This window comes from Platalea leucorodia (assembly GCF_965183815.1).
Source record: "Platalea leucorodia genome assembly, chromosome: 11".
Taxonomy (NCBI): Eukaryota; Metazoa; Chordata; class Aves; order Pelecaniformes; family Threskiornithidae; genus Platalea; species Platalea leucorodia.
The window spans coordinates 21,875,171-21,894,500 of NC_138833.1; the positions used below are offsets into that span (position 1 = coordinate 21,875,171).

Genomic DNA, 19,330 nt, shown 5'->3' on the forward strand with positions numbered 1-19,330 from the left:
ACAGCGCTACACCTCCGAGCACGGGCAAGCGACAGCGCTGCCGTCCACGCTGATGGCATCCTCCAGCACAGCAGCGCGTGTGGTATAAAAGAAAGAGCTGGTACTGATAACAACTCTCCAGCTACGGGACTGAAAGGCTCCAGTGGCAGCTGCACGCAGCCCCCAGCCAAAAGGGACTGGAGTTACGAAGCAGTGGAGAAAAGTGAAGAGGGAAGTGTTTGCGAGGATCCCAACAGCAGAAGCCCAAGCTCCCAGTTACCCAAGGGGAAACGCCAGCACAGCCCAGCTGAACCAAGGTCTAGACGGCAGGACTGGAAACGAGACCCTTCCCCAACTTCAGGCTCTTTTACTTCAGGTTCTTTTACCTGCATTGGTGCATCTCCGTTGTCCGAGCAGAGCTCTTCCCTCTCCGCCTCAATAGCTTCCAGTGGACTCTCCTGGGTCTCTGCAGAAAAACACCTCTGTGTCAGCGCAGGTTTGCAGCCCCCAAACTCTCTCCTCACTTGTTGATGTAACTTAGCCCATTTCTTAACAGCGTTATCACAGTTTCAAAACATTTTTTTTTTTTTTTTTTTTTAAGACTTGCCACAAATGTTATCAGACAATGTGCAACAACACAGCCGGATGAGGGGTTAAAAGTCACAGCATGGGGGTGTGAGGAGAAAGCCACTGCAGCTTTGCGGCTTCATGGGGAGTGAGACTAGACACCGGGGGAGCGTGTGGGACGCTTGCTGAGCTAGAGACAAAGCAAGAATAGAGCTCTCCCTCGCGCCGAGACGAAGAGAGCTCCCGTTCTGCGGTCTGCCTCGCAGTCGCACCTTCTTTAGACCTCCATGTCTTCCTTAGCAACAAAATATGCCTCCAAGCACCACCATGACCTCTCTCTCTACAGCTGCTCGTGAACAGGAGCTCTCTCTTCATTAATTTTTTCACTTAAAACCCTGAACTGGAAAATCTCAAATGTGGTAGGAGAGACAGAGGATGAAAAACTCCTTGATCCCAAACAGGTTTAATTAACATAAGACAAAAATTATTTCAGCTCTCATGCTTTACATATATCTTGACACTGGAAAATCGGAAATTTCTTGATTGCCTGGGAGAGAGCACTCCTGACACCTTGTTTTGAGTGATCCCTACACACCAACATACATCCTGGCGTCTCTTCAGCAGCAAGTCCCCAGCAATCACTGGTCACAGAACCGTCTTAGAGGAAAAGGGTCCAAAACCAGGGAATCAAACAAAATTACCTGGATAATTTCAGCCCTGACAAACAGAGCTGGGAAAAAAAAAACTCGTTTTGTTCAAATACTTTGAAAATTCTCTTCTTTTCTCTCAATTTTATAAGTGTGTAACTTTCGGTGCAAAATTCAGAACCTTCTCCAGTGCCTCTTACCTGGGCAAACAGAGATCTCTTCTTCAGCAGAGTTTTCGGTAGCAACATCTGGGCTCCTTTTACTGCCAAGTGGCGTCAACATGGAGATGCTGTTCAAAATATAAATATAATATAAGTCTCCAATCCAGTAGGTGTGACAGCACGCACCTGCCTGTCTCATGCAGTTCAGAACAGCAGACGATGCCGTAATTTGCAAGTGGTCAATATCTGACAGCCAGAAACGACCAGCGTAACGGCAAAATATGGGTATAAAATGGTGTCCTAAGCAAAAAACCCCAAAGGGAACATTTTTTTCTTCTAGAAGCCCTTGACAAAAATGGCATGAAGGGTCACTGTCTCACGTCAGGGGAGCAAAAATACCTGCTCACAACTGTGGGACTCTCTTGGTTTTTTCTACTCTTAGAGGACTGGGAGTTGTGCAGGTACCAGCACTGTGCTTCTGTCTGTCTGGGGAAGGAAATCCTCAGAGAGGAGAGACACAGCCTTGCTTTATCCCGCATTACCCCCTCCCTCCTCACGCTGCTCATTTTCTTCCGTAATCGCTGTGCGCGGCAGCCAGAAGCAGCACGGATGCAAGACAAGGCAAGGCTTCCCCGCAGTGAACTCCTAACACCATTAGCGCGGCGGTTCCTCCAAGCAGCACCAGGTACCGCTCCTCTCGTTCTGACCTTCGGATTCCTCCTTTTTTTTATTTTCCCCCCCCCCTCTCCCCACACCGCACAGTGTCTTTCCGAAACAGGCAGGCATTGCTGAGTAAGTCTGGCACCCATGCTGACACGCTCCGCGCTTTGCGTGGCTTTCTGATTAGTCTGATCAAGTATGCAAGAACATACTTTAAAAACACGAATCCCCATACTGACAAATAGAAGATTTATTAAGCTCAACCACAGGCCTTAGAGAGGAGAGAACAGCCACTGCTGATTTATGATAAATAACCAAATTCTGATAGGAAATCGCAAGTGGCTTTTCCCTCTAAATAAAGCATCTCAAAGCATTTGTTATGAATCCAGGCTGAGCGTGTTTTACTCTATGTCTAACATCAGGGCTCACTTCAAAAGAACTCACACAAAAAAACTTGCTGTGACATTTATAAAATGGGCTAATCAATTTGAAGTCAAACCACATTTCTCGCTACACCAACTATCTCCTGGTAACAAAGCCTGTAATCATTTATTAAAACCCCAATCTTTGTGCTCCGCACAAAGCGTAAAACAATCGGGCAGAGCGGCCCGCAGAAAGCAAAGCGGCCTCTTCTCACCGCCGCCGCTTCCAAAACTGCTTCGCTACCTCCAGGCAGCCCAGAGCCGCGTTTTCCTCCGAAGCGCTGCTGAGGCCAGCCGGCCGGGGTGCCTGCGCCTCACCCGAGAGAGGACTGCGCTTGGCAAATTACCAGGAGCCAGATGGCAACACTTAATGTGCACAAAACTGCAAAGACCGCAGCCATTTCTTGCCTTGCTGCAGATGTGCCAGCTGCTCAAGGAGGGGCCGCAGCACCCAAGTGCATCCCGGCCCCGAGGCGGACAGCCAGGAGCTCCTGGGCGGCTTGTGGAGTGTCCCAAACTCAGCCCGTCGGCTCCGCCGAAGGAAAGAGGTCCCGCTCTTTTCCTATTCAGCCCTGGCCTCCTCTGCCTCAAGCAGGCGGGAGGCCAGCGCTGCAGAGCGCACACCTCGGTGCCTTCTACGCAAGCACGCAAACTCAGACCTCGGCTGTCACAGACTCATCAGGCTCGGCAGCGATGGCAGCCGCGGGTTCCTCCTGCTCCCCAAGGCGAGCTTTAAGCTTGTTAGACAGGTGCAAGCAAGAAGGATTTTCATACTCTGCATATTGATATTAACTGCTCGGGCCAAATGCTGTTAGATCAGAGGAAAGTTGGCAGTTTTGTTCCAAAGCAGGTTTAAATTATAAAACCCAGCAAATTAAAAACATGACATTATCTGCCCTCTCTTGTAACTTGCTCCTTGAATCCTCTCCCATTTGCCCTTCTTCTCCCAGAGCCTTCGCTGCAGAATTGCATCCCACAGGAAGGAGAAGGGGAAAAAAAAAAAAAAAGGAAAAGAGGAGTAGGCTTAAATCTGAAGAAAATCATGTTGACTTGTCCCACACCTGTCATCTGCTGAAGTGGCTTTTCTGGAGCACTGCACTCTATCTTTGGCTGATAGGCAGTGCCGTCTGGCTTCCTCCTCCCTTCTTTCCTCTTCAGCAGTACAGCAAGAACATAAAAATACACACAGAAATCCAGTAAACCCTCCACCATGCTGCCTGTGCGCCTTCCCAGACAGACCACGCGACGACATCGCTGTAACTCGCCTTCGGTTCCCCTACCCATCTCCACAGCTTCACTGCACCATGTCACATTAGCTTCAGAGGGCAAGGATCGAGTCCTTGTACTCGTACTAGGATGCACCTTGCACGTTTTATAAAGCAACAAGAGTAACTGATCTCTTCTCCCCAGTTGTATCCCACCTCTCTCCCACACTGCTCCAAAGCCATGTATTTCCAGGGATACCTAACAGCAGCGACTGTGGACCGCCTTTCCAGCAAGCCCTGCTGCGAGCCCCGGTGAGACTGCGCCCCAAAATGCACCAAGGAGCCTGGAAGAGCCCACGTCACCACAAAGAGCCCACGGGCCCCTGGTATCACCCTCCTCACCTCTGTGCAATTTGCATGGGCTCCCCATCTTCGTGCACGTCCTCTGCAGGCAGCACCTGGGAGGCCTGGAAGGGAAAATTCTGATATTATATAAAACAACGTACACAGCTAACCGGGATCTGCTGGGTCATCAGATTCTGTCCATCGCACTGCACTCAAGCTGTTATGTATTTTTTTCTGGAAATGGCTAACTATCCATCCTGAACTAGTCAGCTTTTTGCCTCCATCACTCCTTTCGGTAAGGTGTTCCAGCAGCTCCCTGCAATAATGCCTGGCAGTACTTTTTGCTGCCTCGCTGCCTAGACACGTTCCTGGACAGTCCGCAGCCATTCATTCACGCCAGCCTTGTCCATCACCTTCCACACCCTCTGCCTGTTCCTACCACCTACCCTGACGTAGGCAGCAACCACAGCTCTTCTCCACCTCCATTTGTGCCGAGCTGAACAATCCAAGGTTTTTAATGTCCCCTTGCACCCCAGCAGCCCTGACCTACTCCAGTTTAAAAATCTGCTTGCCCGAGCTGGGATGATCTGATCAACTGGTACAGCTGATGTTTGACCACAAGAAGTTCTCTTCTGAAATTTCGTACAGATAAGATCTGTTGCATTTTTCTTGACTGGGAAATCAGCTGTCCCATCAAAGAGAGGGAACAGATTAACCTGCACAATGTACAGCTGGTAAATCCGTGTGCATTTTATCCCATTTTTCATTTAGCTCTACGACTCCACTTATTCTTTCCTTTAAAATTTGTTCAAAAGCCTTGTGCACTGCCGAGGTCAGGCTAACATGCCAGTCATTACCCAGATCCCTTTCTTCTTCTTCAGTGTACGCGTTACACTTGCCATTCTCTAATCAGAAGGAATTACAACGGTTTATTAGCCGTCCTTGCTGTCAGGCCCGCGATTTCTCATGCTAGTTCTCAAAGAAATCCAGAGGGTTTTCCTCCCCCTTCCTCGAGTCTATTAAACTCTCCAAATTTGATTTCCACCGTAGGTTTCAACTCCGATCAGCTCCGCTCCCGGATGGCTGATGTACTTCCCCAGCAAGCCCCAAAACAAAGCCTCCTGCCAGATTTCCCTAAAGTGCCTCCAACCCCCAAATATTCTGTTTTATCTACGCTGTTCTTTATTTCTTCACAGCCTATCTCATCATTAACATAAAATACCACACCTCCTCCTTTATTTTTATTTCTCTTTTTCCTCAACCGTGTATATCTTAACAACGCCTCTGCCCTGGTCATGAATATTGGGCCATGTTTCTGTTTTTCCTAGTACCTATGCTATAAGGTATGGCATTAATTCAGGTCACCAGACTCTAACTCTCCAGAATTGGGTCTTTTCCCTCTGAATCTTTTAAAGACCAAGAGTTCCCTAATATTATCGGAAAGGCATTGATTCTATGAGCACTGAAGTTCGTTAGTGCGGGTTCACGGGCTATGAGATCTCCTGGCACCTTCATTTCAACCCACAGCACAAGGCTTTTTCAAGGACAGCTTCGAGTCTCCATGGATGGTTTCCAGCCTCGGCACACCCTAAAATCTCCCACCGTTCCCACCAGCAAAGCAGCCCAGTGGCACTGGGGGAGCCCCGGGGCTGCACAGGCAGCAGCGGTCTCCAAGCGATGCGGCAAACCGGGGACACGACCGCTCTGGGCCTCTCCTTTGTCACTGCCGGTGGAATTGTATTTGATAGAAGGAAAAAAGATGGAGACGAGGCACAAGCAAACATCAAACATATCGATCTTGCGAGTAAATCACCTGCGCTGGCCTCAGTGTGCGACTGCACAGGGAGGAGAGAGAAGGGAGCAACCTCTCGAGCTGGGAGTGATAAGGCAGATGAAAGGGCATTTAGAAATTCTTTTCTCTCAATATTTATTTCGCTCAAATAAATAAAAGACTGGCAAATTTTAGGCTAGGGTTGAAATTTTAAAGTCTGTCTCCCTCCCCTCCCCCTTCCTTATTTTTTCACCTTAAAAATATCAGAAGGACGACATCTACATCCACGTTAGGGCTCTTTGAGAGAGCTCTTGTGGTCAGGATGAGTACATTACAAGTTCCCACTCAGCACCACTAAAACCTCTTTTCTCCCCAAGAATTAATTAGGTATTAGCATTAAACGGATAATATAAAAAAAAAAAAATACCCCACAATTTTCAATACTGATTAAAAGTTCACGCCCTTCCCAGCTGCTGTAGCGTTCCAAGGGCTTTAGCGTACGCCTCCATGGACCTGCGGCCACCCCAATCTTCCAGATTAATGTCACCTCCATTTCCAAAGGAAAAGACACAGAAGAAAAAAAAAAAGCAGTTTGCCTTAAGAACCCTTCAGGTCTTTTGTATCTATCCTAAGAAAATGAAAAAGGGCACAAGTCGGTTTCTTTCCTCTGCAGGTCACCTCTAAGGCTTGTTTAAATCTCTATCTGCTAAACCCAAGCCAAAGCACTGTCACGAAAAGTCACATTTCGGCACAGGCTGCTCTGCACTTTTTCTGCAACCAGAAAATGCAGACATGACGGTTTTCCTAAGTGTTCAATATTACAAGACAGAATATAAATATCACAAAACAAGTTAAGTATCTTTCTAACACCAGGGTAAATGATCAAATACACTTGAAAACAGGAACAACAGAGCCGAGGCTTCAGTCATAGAGAAGATAAAGTTATACAATGATCCGGGAGTGAAGTCATTATGAAAAATGAGGGTTGGAAAAGGCTGACACAAACCTAAAATACAGCAGTAATAAATACTTCATCTGACTAGCAATCTGTTTAAACTTAGCAGTGACAGAAAGCTGCCTTCCGCTCCAGCAAGAGAGCCCTGACAGAGACGGAGGCTGACACCTAGTGTCTAGCAGACCCAACAAGCAAGCCGGAGAGAAGGTGCCCAGCCACCAGAACAAGGACGAGGAGCACTGCCGTGATGACAGATGACCCCCGGGCAGGCAGAAGATGCCTGCGAGCACGCAGAGCCTCTCCCGGCCAGAACCGCAGGACCACGAGGGAAAAGAGCACTTGCAAGGGTGAAGCGTGTACGGACGCAGACGAGCGTGTAGGTGCAAAAAGGAAAGGCTGCGCTGCAAGGACAAAAGCCACATTGCTGTCTGCGAAGGAAAATGCAGAGCTGCCCACACGGCCACGGGTTTATAAGCTGGTTTGCCAGAGCTGGCAGGGGTCGGCATCATCTCTGTGCTCGTTCCCCTGTCACACTGCCAGGCTACACCCTTCCGAGAAGGACAAGTCGGCTGGAAGTCTTTATCTCAGTGGTGCATTAATGGATGACCGCCAGGCCGCATGGCGGTCCCTACCATTTGTGAGCTGGGTATCAGCCCGTACGCTTTTCCTCTCCCTCTCACAGTAAGCTCCGTGGCTAGGGGAGGAAGTCCCTAAATTTAACAGGAGCATGAAACAGCAGTGCCTGCTTTGCAGAAGTGACTGAACCCTAAAATGGAGAGAAGAGCAGGACTGTTCAACCTCCGCTCGGGGGTAAAGCTCTTACCTGGCAGTAGCTGGTGGTCGGTTCATCATCGGAACTGGAGTTCTTCTCTTCTTCCATGCTGTGCCCTGGACTCTCTGCCTCCCTCCTCTTTGAAGGGAGGAGCCAGGTGATGCTCTCAGACTCCTTCTGCCCGTCTGGGTCTCCATCTTCTGTATCATCGGCAACCCCGTTCTCCCTGCTTAACTGCTCTCCTTTCCCAAGCTCATTTTGGCTCAAGGAAGAACTGGGCACAACTGGGTTACCAAACTCCTTCTTATGCAATAGCTGCCTCTGAGCCTGCTTCAGGCTCTTCTGGTAAACCTCCAGCTGACACAAGATGACTTTGGTGTACTGGTTGGGGTCCACCCCTTTGGGGCAGAAGGGGATGCCCCAGTAATAGTGCACTGTGTCTCTCGCCTCCTCCTGCTTATGCTTCTCCTCCGCCGCATTCAGCACGCAAAGCGCAGAGGCACCGTCGGGCACCTCGTTATGCTCTGCTTGCTCTGCGGAAACACAGCCTTTGGCGGCGTGCCCGGGCTGCAAGGTGTGCGTGGTACCTGCTCCTCCACCGCTCCTCCTGGGGCTGCTGCACCGGTCCGCGGTCCGGCTCTTCAAGAGCGTGGCTGAGCTCCCGGCACCAGCTTCTCCTGCAGAATGGCCAGTGCAGGACAGGGGCTGCTCTTTTGGTTCGTGGACTGTAGCTTCGGAAGAGCTGGAGGGGCTTGCGAACAGTCTCCGAGGTGTCAGTCGCCAGGAGCCTGAAGTCACCCTGCCAAAGGTGGGACTCAAGGAGGTGAGGTCGTCTCTGAGAGTGCTGGGTAACATGTTACTAGAATCACTTTTTTCTGGCGAGGAAGGCTTTTCACTTGACCTTGTCACAGGCTGGCCCTTCCCCGGAGACACGATTATGCTGGATACTAGTGAGCTTTCAACGATTTCCTGGCTTAACCTCCTCAACACTACCAGGGGGCTCCGGGCGACATCCATCTGTCCGTTCCCATCAGCTCTGGTGCTCTGCGAGTGGGAGCCGCACTCGGAGCGAGGGGTGTCAGGGCAAAGCGCCAGACCTCCCAGGATCTCAGCGCCTTCTTTCTCGGCGGGCTGGCTTTGGCCTCGCGCGCCCAGCGCTTCTGCAGACAGCTGAGGAGTTGCATCAGAGGAGTCCGAGGGCTGACAGCTCTGGAAAACAAAAGGTTGATTCTCCAAGAGGCACGTTCTCTATCAGCAGAGCAAGGCCTCCCCCAGCAAACAGGCAGCCGTCACCCCGACTGCAGAACACCCCGCCCCAGGTCAGAACTGTGTACTCCAAAACAGGGGACAGCTGAGGTTAGACTCCTACGCCTCTCACGAGGAATGGTACAAAACAACTACCCTACAACTGCTGTAGTTCCAGCTTGCGCTGGAAATAGCTAGGCCCCCCCCTTGCACAGCGTGGCAGAGCGAGCGCAGAAAGCAGCGTCGCTGAAGAACCCTAGTAAGCCTCTTCACAGAAGCGCACTTACATTAAGGCTCTCAGCGATGGCCTTCCTCAAGAGCTCCTCCTCTTCCTCTTCCTGACAGTTGACTTGCCTGGCTTCTTGCTCACTCATTTTCAGGGCCAGTGCAAACTGTTCCTCTTCAGTCATCTCTACAGCAGAAGGATAAGGATAATGTCAAGTCACAGCTGCAGGTGGACGTAAACACTCAACTTACACCCAACAGGTTGGGAGAGATGTCCAAGGGTCCCACCGCCCCAGGAGGAACGCAGAGCAAAACATCCAAACCCCAGCTTTCCTGAAAAGGTGTCACCAAAACCGAAGCAGGCAATGAAAAATGAAAAAAAATGAAAATGAAAAAAATAACCCAAGTCAGGAACTTCAGTTACGGTTTCTACAGCAATCTAAACTCCGACTCCCTGGGTATATTAACTGCAAGGGGACATTTTATTTGCCCTCATCAAACAACACGCTCTACAGCTGCAGAACGCATGTTCAAGGAGAGAGGAAAAGGACAGATTTCTGAAGTGTGCTCATTTTTATATCGGATAGGCTCAGCAGCGAGGCAGGATAAAGAACGCATCTTCTTTAATATACTTTTTTACTAGCCAAATAGCACGTCTCGCTGCCTTCTGACATGCAGGTACCTGCAATACCACAGGAGACCTACCCACGAGCGAAAGAGCGACACGTTGTTCACCCCGAGCCGCAGGTGGAAAGCTCTGCGGAGGATAATGTGACTTGCTCGGTGGTATTATGGAGGATCTTTCACATGCATACATCCCCCTTCTGCTCACATCGCCACTCCACTGCATCACTAAGTCAGTCATGCATGGGAAACAGGTTTCCTACAGCTGTAACTGCTATTTCAGCAGAAAATTTCTTCCCGAAATATTCCTCACTCAGAGCAAACCAGAAGCTGATAGTGGCTATTTAGAAACAAAGCCGTTAGTTACTTTGGAAAACACTTATTTACTTAGACTCAATCCAATACTTTCACTACGCTTAAAATATACAATGCCTGCAGAACGGAGCGCAGCTTGGAAAACAACTCAACAGCACTCTCAGGAGCTGAAAAATACATCTTCTCACTCGAAACAAATTGACAGATTTCCTTCAAAACCCGCTCCCTCCTTCAGGCAGAATCCTGCACGCGCCATCTCATGCATGAACCAAAAGGCTTGCTCTCCGATGGGTTAGAAGAGCTTTAAGAGATGCGATTTGAACAGGAAGGCCGCCCAAGCAAAAAACATGCCTCCGCTGCAGCCAGCTTCAGAGACAGACGTTTCCCCGGATAAAGATGCATTCAGAAGTTGCAGGCTCCCATTTTCTAACCCATCCTCTTCCCACCAGCTGCCACCGAAACACAGCCTGCCTCGAAGCAGCCTGGGATCGCGCCGGCCTCAGCCCGGCGCATCGCGGCAGGACCGCATCGAGGTGCGGCCACCCAGCAGCAGGCTTCGCGTCGCTGCGCCCTTCCCCCAGCTCGTTGCTAATGGCAGGCTGGTTCTCCCCCACCCGAGCAGGATTTGAAGCATTTTTGGACCATTCCGATTACCAGCCGTAGATTCTTTTCCATGTCCTACTAAATCAGCACTTAGCTTTAGGTTGGGGATTTTTTCTTTCTTAATTTCTTTAAAAATTAAGAAAGAGGTTGAAGTGAAGGCAGACTGCAGTGCACTCAGGGCTCGTGGGGATCTTTTGTCCTTGGACAAAGTCACGCTATGATGTTACAGCCAGGAGGGACTGGGGGGAAAAAAAAAAATGCATCCTTTAATAGAAAGCACACGACAGCCCAGTGTACGAAGGCAGCTCCCATCCCGAAGAACAGCAGTCGTACGCAGCGTTTCCACAATACCAAACACCTCCCCAGCATTCAGCGAGTGCCGATTTGTTTCCCTGCCCAAACCATCACGGCAATCGGGCCAGATCCTGCAAACCCTGCCACGTGCGAGAAAACCAGCGCACGTGATCGGTGCCCCACAAGACTTTCCACGTGCTTAAATTAAAACGGGGGCCTGAGTCTTCACCCGTTCAGGCTATCAACATCCATGAAGCTTAATAAAAAGAAACATTTTTTTGGCGAGTTACTACTGTACATTTTGTTTTCTTCTCCCTCCCTGGCACAGCAATTTTCCCTCTGGGGACAGGGAATGTGCCAGACAAATGCTGCCTCTGGCAAAGAAACCAGCGACAAACAAAATGCACTCAGCGCACGTTCCAGTTGAGTAGGTGCTCCAGAGACGAGGAAATCTCGAGTTTAAATCCACCTGGCATTACGGTGGGGAGAGCAAAGAGCAGCTCTGCTCATGCCTTCCAGGAGACCTGACCTGCTTTAAGCTGAGCGGTCTGGAGCTGACGGTATTTTGCGCTCCGCATCTGATCATTTCTCAGCACCGTGCATTTTACTAAACTCGATGTTGATTGCAGCGGTCATAATTTATGATGATTAGAAATCCAGAGTGTTGCGTTAGCCCCGACCGGTGTGGGCAAACACCTCTGGAGCGCTTGGGGAGCGAGCGCTGAGCGTGCAGCGGAGGCGAGCCATGCTCCCAGAGCGTGCCGGCGGCGCGGGAGCTCCCACGGCCCTCGGGAGGAACGACCCCTCTCCGTCTGGACAGACGGACTCCGTTACGTTCAGCTCACACACATCGCACGTCCCCGCTGCAGGGCAGGGAAACGCCGGCACCTCCGGCTGGGAATTCTGCGTCTCACACTCCAGTATCCACTCACCGCACATCCATCCCAATGCTGCGTGAAATCCCAGCGCCTCTCCGGGGACCAGAGCATCCAAGAAACCCACAGATGGAAAGGAGGGGTCAGGGAGAAACTGTTTTTAAGACACTGCAGCCCTAAACAAATTAAACCATTTCAGAGCCTTTTTAAATGCTAATACGGCAATTTGCTAAGCGATTTATGTTCCATTTTGACATTTGCAAAGTGAATTAGATGCAAAACCCCACCAGTTGTAGTTCTAACACTTACTAATAAGAGATTTACTCAAAAATAATGGAAATGCGGGATCTCAGTATTTCCACATATCCAAAGTGCAATTACAGTAAAAACATTCAAATGTGCTTTAAAGCACTGACTTCCTCCGGAAAAAGAGAGAGAGACTTCTTTAGGTTTTGTATTTCCATTTATCCTGTCAGGATGAAACGTCATAGATATATTTTAGTTATGGCTTTAGGTTAAAATGAATAAAACCACAACAAAGCAAAAATGGGAGGATACGCTTTATAACCAGAGCCTGCAAATATCTGAAATTTTCCAGTTGTGAGGAGAAAGAACTTGCTCTACCCAGAAGCGCCGAATCTTTACAAAAGACCAATTTGCCTCGCAACTCCAAGAATTTATTTAAAGACACTGAGAAAAATAATTACTACTTCAAATCTTAATTCGCCTAAAAGCAAACACCAAAAATCTAATTATAGCTTCCCATAAATGAGAGAACAGCCCCACCATCACACGTGCTTAAACAAGCGACCGCTCTCTGACCGAGCGGCGCCGGGCACTCCCAACCTCCTGCGCTTCGAGGAGGCAGACATGCACGCTAAAAAAAAAAAAAAAAAAAAAGGCAGCTTTTGCCCCAGGAAGAGAAAAAAAACTATTATCAAGAATTTCAATATCTAGAAACACAGCAAAACTCCTCCGTTATACAACGGCTAGCGAGCCGGCCCTGTCTCCCGCGGATTTTCTGGAGCACACTGAACACCTCTCCTGCAGCACCAGCTCCCGAAACCCCGGCGCGCTCAACGACGCAACGAGGACATCCAACATCAGCAGCTCCCTGTTCTTAGCACCATACGTTTGGTCACATTTTAACGGCATCTCCAAGGAGGGGTTCAGCTTTTATTTTGTGTTCTGTTTCTTTTGGAAGAAGAAAAAGAAAAGAAAAGGAAAAAAAAAAAAAAAGAACTCTTCCCCCATCTCTGACTTTGCTATCTTACTTGTTCGATACAGGACACGCACAGTGGGTTTCAACTCCCACAAAGAGCCAGGCTGTTTCACGCTATGGCCTTAGGCCTCTATTAAAAACAATTTAATTCACACAAACCCTCCGAGGACTGACAAGCCCAACTGCTGCTGCTTGCAGAGCACCGGCGTGCTCCATTTTGTTCAGTGATTGCTTTGGGTTTTGCAGGAGACAACATCTCTCCCATTTTAAAACGTTCTGAATTTAACATGCTCGATGGACCGCTGCCTTGCAGAGCGGATCCGCTGGGGCAGAGCAGTGGTCCACCCGCCTGGCCGCGGTAACACGTGGTGCTGCACGGGGAGTACAGGCGAGCCTGGCCGTGCACAGTGCTCCCTTCTGCTTGTACATCCCCGGCATTCAGAAACGCTGTTTGCAAATATGAGCGGGAACATCCCAGCCTGTTCCCTTCAGCATCTGTTTATTGTCCACGAACGCATTTAATCCCTTATTAAAGCTGCTGGTACTGACCCGTTTACAGCTTCCCACGACAAAAACTTCCAGCGGTTCACTATGCGCCGTGGGAAGCATTACTTTCCTTCACCCGTTTTAAACCCATCTATCTCCTGCTATTTCCACCGACTGCGCCCTGGCTGTAGGAGCTGGTAAACAACAGCTCCGTGTTCAGCTGAGGCACTGCCTTCCTGATGCGAACTTTGATCCCACCTTCCTCTCCTAACGGAGCAGCCCCAGGCTTTCCAGTCGCTCCTCCTAAGGCAGCTGCTCCCTCCCCTCGATGGCTTGGCTCGCCCTCCTCCCGACGTCCCCTAACTCCACCGTGTCCTTGAGACGCAGAGACCAGAACTGCACACAGCGCCGTCGATGTGGGTGCACCAACGCTTTATATAACAGCAACATGACGTAAAACAAATCTCTTGTTCTTAACACCCTTCCTTATGATGCCCAACGTTGCTGGCTTCTCCGGCTGCCCCCGCGCTATGAAACGATGATTTCAGAGAACTGTCAGCTGCGACTCAAATCTTTCCTGAGCTGCGACTGCCAGGTCAGAGCATCATGACGTTTCAGGGAAAGACAGCAGCAGAGGGGCCAGAACGGGAAAGCAGTTTGTGACTGACAGTGCTTTCAGATCGGCTTCAACCCATTTTGAAACCCAGCGAGGTACCGACACCCTCGCACGCTTATTTTGGAAGCGTACCAGTCTGCGTACATGCCACCTGGGGAGCAAACAAGTGACAGTCTGCCTATTCAGAAAGGCAAATTTTACCCCTGAGAAGGGTCTCCTCCGAGAGCTGTGCATCCCCAGCCACACCGCAGCCTTTCTGCCAGGGAAATAATCTCTAATACAAACAGCAGAAGCGGCTCAGCACCAGTCTACTTCCCCAGCCCCACAATCGAGACCTACGTGCAATTTTTCTTTTAGCAGCAAACTTCGTTCTATCCAGCTGCTGTTTTGTCCTCTTCTTTTGCAATCCAGTCTCTTCCTTTGACTCCTGCTGTAATGGAAAAAAATATGGTGAGTGCATACTATACGTATGAAATACTACCAGCCCCTTCCCCCCACTACTCAGACACAAACACTGGTTCAAGAACAAGCCTCTATTTGTGTGAAATTTGAATTTCAAACACAATTCAAGCACATTCTGTAACTATTAAAAGCTGTGTGATAAGCATAATGAGCAAAAAGAGTTACAGACTGACATAAACAGAGAAGTAGGAGAGACAATAGACTTCATGCCAGTCACCACCATGCACTGCACCTGCTGCCCATGATTTTAGAGAGAATTTGTTTGGCCTTGCTAAAACATTGGTATTTGTAAGCACTCAAAACAGAAAACCAAAACCTTTTTATAACCGACCATCGCACGCCTGTAAGCCAGGACTGTTTCCTGCCATCCAGCTTCTAGTACTCTGCCCAGATGATTTTAGCGGACCAAACCAAGAATCCTAACCATTTTTGCGGACCTGCTAACGCACCTCGAGGGCAGGAGAGCCAGCTGTACTTACTCCTGGTGCTAGTCTCTTATTGTATCACCACAAGCATTTAATTTTTGAAGGTTGAACACTTCAGAAATTTGTCATCTCGAGGCCTCCCGCAATAATACCCACGCAAACAACCTAAGCGCTTGCTGCTTTAAGCGCACCGACTGCAACAAGAACGGTCACAGACTTAATTGGCACACATTTATGCAAGTTGCTGTCCTAACGGCTTAAGCGAGGGCGTACACGTTACCGAGGGCTGGCACTGGACCCCTTCCAATTTGTCTCTCTAAATCAGGTAGGATTAGCATCAAAGCCCGTGTTTCAGGCAGAGGCCCACGCCTGGCCTGGAAGGGGGATCACAGGGCTCCGTCTGCAGCTGCAGTTGGGTTCGCCCTCCGTGAGACTCACGGCAAACTGGGCACACGCTTGTGCCTCGTGCCACCTCCTCTGCCAGCAGCGGGGCTTCAGGATGGGGCATGTGGCTTGGGCTACTTTAATGCGAATGGCTACACTGCTTATTTTCAAGTGTAAGCTATTTCTGCTGTCCGTTGCCCGTGCTTCTGAACCTGTGAAGTCCTTTGGACTGCACCTCTATGCTGAGTTTTGTTCAAGACATCTCCAGCTTTAGTGTAATCTGTAGATTTTATTAATGTATATACACCACTTGCTCCCTCTTACAGATCATTAATGAGGATGTTAAAACACACACAGACCTAATATTGATCCTCTTGGCCTCAGCTTTACATCTCCCCCAAATGAGCCTCTCTTCTGTTCATCACCAGCTTTTCCTGACAGTCTTTTAGCAGGATTTCAATCCAGGAATGTTACTATCTAGACCAAATTGAATTATTTATCCAACTAAGATTTTGCAAGACATACTATTAAGTGGTTTCCTGAAACCTTAATACATTACAGCTTTTACATGCCCTAATACCTACGCCATTCCTCGCTTCCACTGATTTAAGAATCAGCTCACAACAAGGCAGCAATCAGGCTCAGCAAGTCCCCACACACACTCACGCTCGCACCTAGGGGGTTTTTTTTCCTTTGACTGATTCCTTCCCTTCCCCACCCAGCCTGGTTTTGGGGCCTCGTTCCTGAGAGCTGCCCCTGTGTCTCCAAAAGGCTCCTTCACAGCCAGGTTCTCTCTTGCTAGAAGATGGATGCTTTCTGCTTCTGAGCCTGCCTAGTTCACGCTTAGCAGGTGAAATCCTCTCTCTTCCAGGGCCCTGGCATCTCGCCCTTCTCCAGTTTTCCCTAAGCCACAGGTTCTCCTGCTCTGAGTTGCCCTGCCTCGGTCTGCAGCAGCAGCCCCGTGCTCACCTTGCGGGCGGTTCACACCTAAGGGAGCAGGGAATGGTTTGTGGGATGGTATCAGGATCACGCCAGGATTATACGCTGGATGAGGTTAAGCAACAGCTCTCCCGCTCGCCCCCAAAGCCCTGTCTAAAAGTGCTAAACCTACTCCAGCTTAAGACAGGGGCAATTTAATCCTAGCAGGCTCTGTAAATCCCCAGCTCTTCTCTCTAGGCATCAATCTTCTCCTCATCACTCTTGCACTTGCCGGAAGGTCAACCCTGACACTCTCATCTGCAGCTCTCTTCCAGGTCACGGATGTGATTTATGAGCACACCAAACTTTACACGGCTGCCAGCGTCTGCTCTGCGCACGGAGACACACGTTTACGATGTGCACCACAGGACGAGACGGGGCTCAAACAGCTCCGGGGCTTGGAGGGGAACGGCATGCCCAGTGCCGGGCGGGCTGCCCGGTTTCACCGCGCAGCCGAGTACGTGCTTCGGTTCCCCGTGCTGGGCCCTGAAGAATCTCGACATTTACAACAGTGGCAGGAGCAAAATTATTGCAGGACACGTGTTGTACGGACCTCATACATTTGAGAAAGATGTTTAAATTGCTTAGCAGCGTTCTGCCGAACAGCCACGGTACAGTGAACCGCTGAAGCAAATCCAATTAATCCTGATGGGCCAAAATATACACACACATCTCAATTCCGAGAATTCTTAAATCTTCTTTATTTTTAAACCCAGAATATAAAACATACCTTTTAATTAGGATTTATGGCTGTTTGTACCTCTGCTGGGAGAGAGCCCCACAGGCCCCGGAGCGCTCTGCATAAATGCAGGCATGGATGGTAGAAACAGAAGGGGCCAAGAAAATTCAGGGAAGACAACAGGGCTTGCTCTTTCTGACCCAACCTTTTAATGCTCATCTGTCTACAAGGATAATAGGAACTCAGGGGGCCACTCAACCAACCGCCTTTCTAATAAGATCACTAGTCCAAAAATAATCTTAATCAATTAAAATATTCCCAAACTGCAGCCAATACTCTTAGTTACAAGGTCATCTCCAACACACAACTTCCAGGGGAAACTAATTATTATAGCGGAGGCGAGGTGGGAACTGCACACCTCTGCTCGGTGCCAGCCTGGATAGCGTCTCTCCTCCTTTGCCGTCAATTTAAAGCGTAATGGCCAGAAGGAATCCAAATTCTCTTCCTGTGTGTCAGGCTCTGCAGTTTAATTTATGATGCTCTCTTATGAGCAATTTCACTGTCAGCATTGTACACAGATCAAGAAAAAGACGGGTTTCCAAATTTCCCTACATATTTAGTGGAAGGCAGCCACTGTTCTTCCTTGGTTTTTTAACCTGCTTGGTTTCACCAGACAGCAGGAAATCAAATTCCCATTTTAAAAATGCTTTTGCACATACTTAAGAGAACCTGACTCTGCCAGCAGAAACAGATACAGCTCCGCTCGCTTCTGAAAGCCCGTAAATGGAAGCCAGTAGCCAACCTCCCACATCCTGCTCCCTCAAATCCACAGCATAAACCACAGAAATCAGCTTCTACTGACTCAGGGAAGGAAAGGCTACAGAAGAATGTCTCCATAGCTAACAGCGCAGACTGCAAAGGCAAAAGGTCTGGGTAATTTTACTGCTCAACGGCAGTTGGGACCATCGAACAATAGGGCACAGCCAAACACCACACATCCTGCATGGGAAATACGCAGATGAAAACCAGACTAATTTATTTTTAAAAGCCAATTAGATGTTGGAAGTGCCACGTTTGGCCCTAGCCAAGGCTGCTGCTGAAATTAATATCACACCCTACTTTATTAGTCTCTGACTTGAGTTCAGAATCTGTTTCGGCTCTGCTCTGTCTTTCAGCTCATTAGAACAAACCTGCTGGAAGTGGAGACTTGAACAACAAGACGCAACGGGGCTCTTGCCAGACGCGTAGTTCCCGACACACGGGAGGGAGGCCTCTGTAGAAAAAAGGGCTTTTACCGGGCTGCGAGGAGCCTGGATTCAGACCAATCTGATTTCCGAGAAGCGAGCGCAGCAGAGCCGCCGAGCCTCCTTGGGAGCACACTCGCATCGCCTTTTCCTCTGGGAACTGGAGGCACCGGGTCCCTCGGTACCACAGCAGAGCCCGTGGGGACAGCGGGGCGCTGCAGCGATGGTCCCACGTGGCTCTGCTTCGCTCGGCTGGTCAGCGGTGCGAGGCGGGCACTGCCACCCTAGCTGTGACGTTTCCAGCACCATCTTCTCCATAGCAAGATGTCCCTCAGGCCATGCCTGGTCCCGAGACCAGTGCCCACTGCCACAGTTGATGGAGAACAGGACAGGGCAGTGGATGGCTTGATGCCCAAACACACCTCCCTCTTCCCACCAGAACCAGCATCTGATCTGGAACATCAACACACACTGCTATTTATCCAGATTGCGAGTATCTCCAAACACAGGAATACGCAAGCAAAGGGATGTTCCACACCGAAGGGAAGACAGGCCCTGGATGCCACGCAGAAATAGATGGCACTGTCACCCTGGAGTCTTGTCACGTTCCCCAAGGGCTGGCAGAGCTGATCAATCTGGCAGAAAGAGCCTACGAGACTTGGTGCAAACTCTACGAGTGGAGGCAGGTACTCTCAAAGCTCCCAAAGGATCTACTCAGGAAAAACGGATCCTTCTGAAAGGTCCCACAGCAGAGCAGCAGCATTTCGGGATCAAGGCTGCAGATCAAACAGGTGAACCCAACTCCTGCGCCTCTGGCTGTGCTCGATGCTCATGCTTGGCCAGGCCTCCTGCCGGGTGACAATCACCTTCCAGACATGGCTTCAGAAGACCTTGGGGGTCAAAGAGTCTTTAGCAACAGCCCAATTCAAGAAGGAGGCTCATGAGACAGACCAGGAGTTGCTACGCTTGGAAGAGAGCTTTCTTGGGCACTGTTTGAAATATTGTGTATTTGTGAATGACCACCCATCTTCTGGTGTGGGCAACCAGTTCCCTGCAGGATTTAAACAGTCAGGGGAGACAGGAACCACTTGTCTCATCTGTCACGTCTGTGTTTCAGAGACACGGTCTGCACAAAGAAGGTCATCTCCTCTTGTTTCCACAAAGCCAGA

General features: G+C 49.6%; 1 protein-coding gene across 5 annotated transcripts in view; it reads right to left on the reverse strand.

Annotated features, from left to right (window-relative positions):
• Nucleotides 1-19,330, reverse strand: part of UIMC1 (ubiquitin interaction motif containing 1) — a 38,772-nt gene that overhangs the window by 12,966 nt on the left and 6,476 nt on the right. For all 5 annotated transcript variants that reach the window (XM_082323907.1, XM_082323909.1, XM_082323910.1 and 2 more), the window contains exons 4-9: nt 14,329-14,419; nt 9,017-9,141; nt 7,536-8,693; nt 4,044-4,123; nt 1,394-1,482; nt 366-445 (exon numbers count right to left, since the gene is read on the reverse strand). In XM_082323907.1, coding sequence (XP_082180033.1) covers nt 366-445; nt 1,394-1,482; nt 4,044-4,123; nt 7,536-8,693; nt 9,017-9,141; nt 14,329-14,419 — 1,623 coding nt within the window. The remainder of the gene's footprint in view (nt 1-365; nt 446-1,393; nt 1,483-4,043; nt 4,124-7,535; nt 8,694-9,016; nt 9,142-14,328; nt 14,420-19,330) is intronic.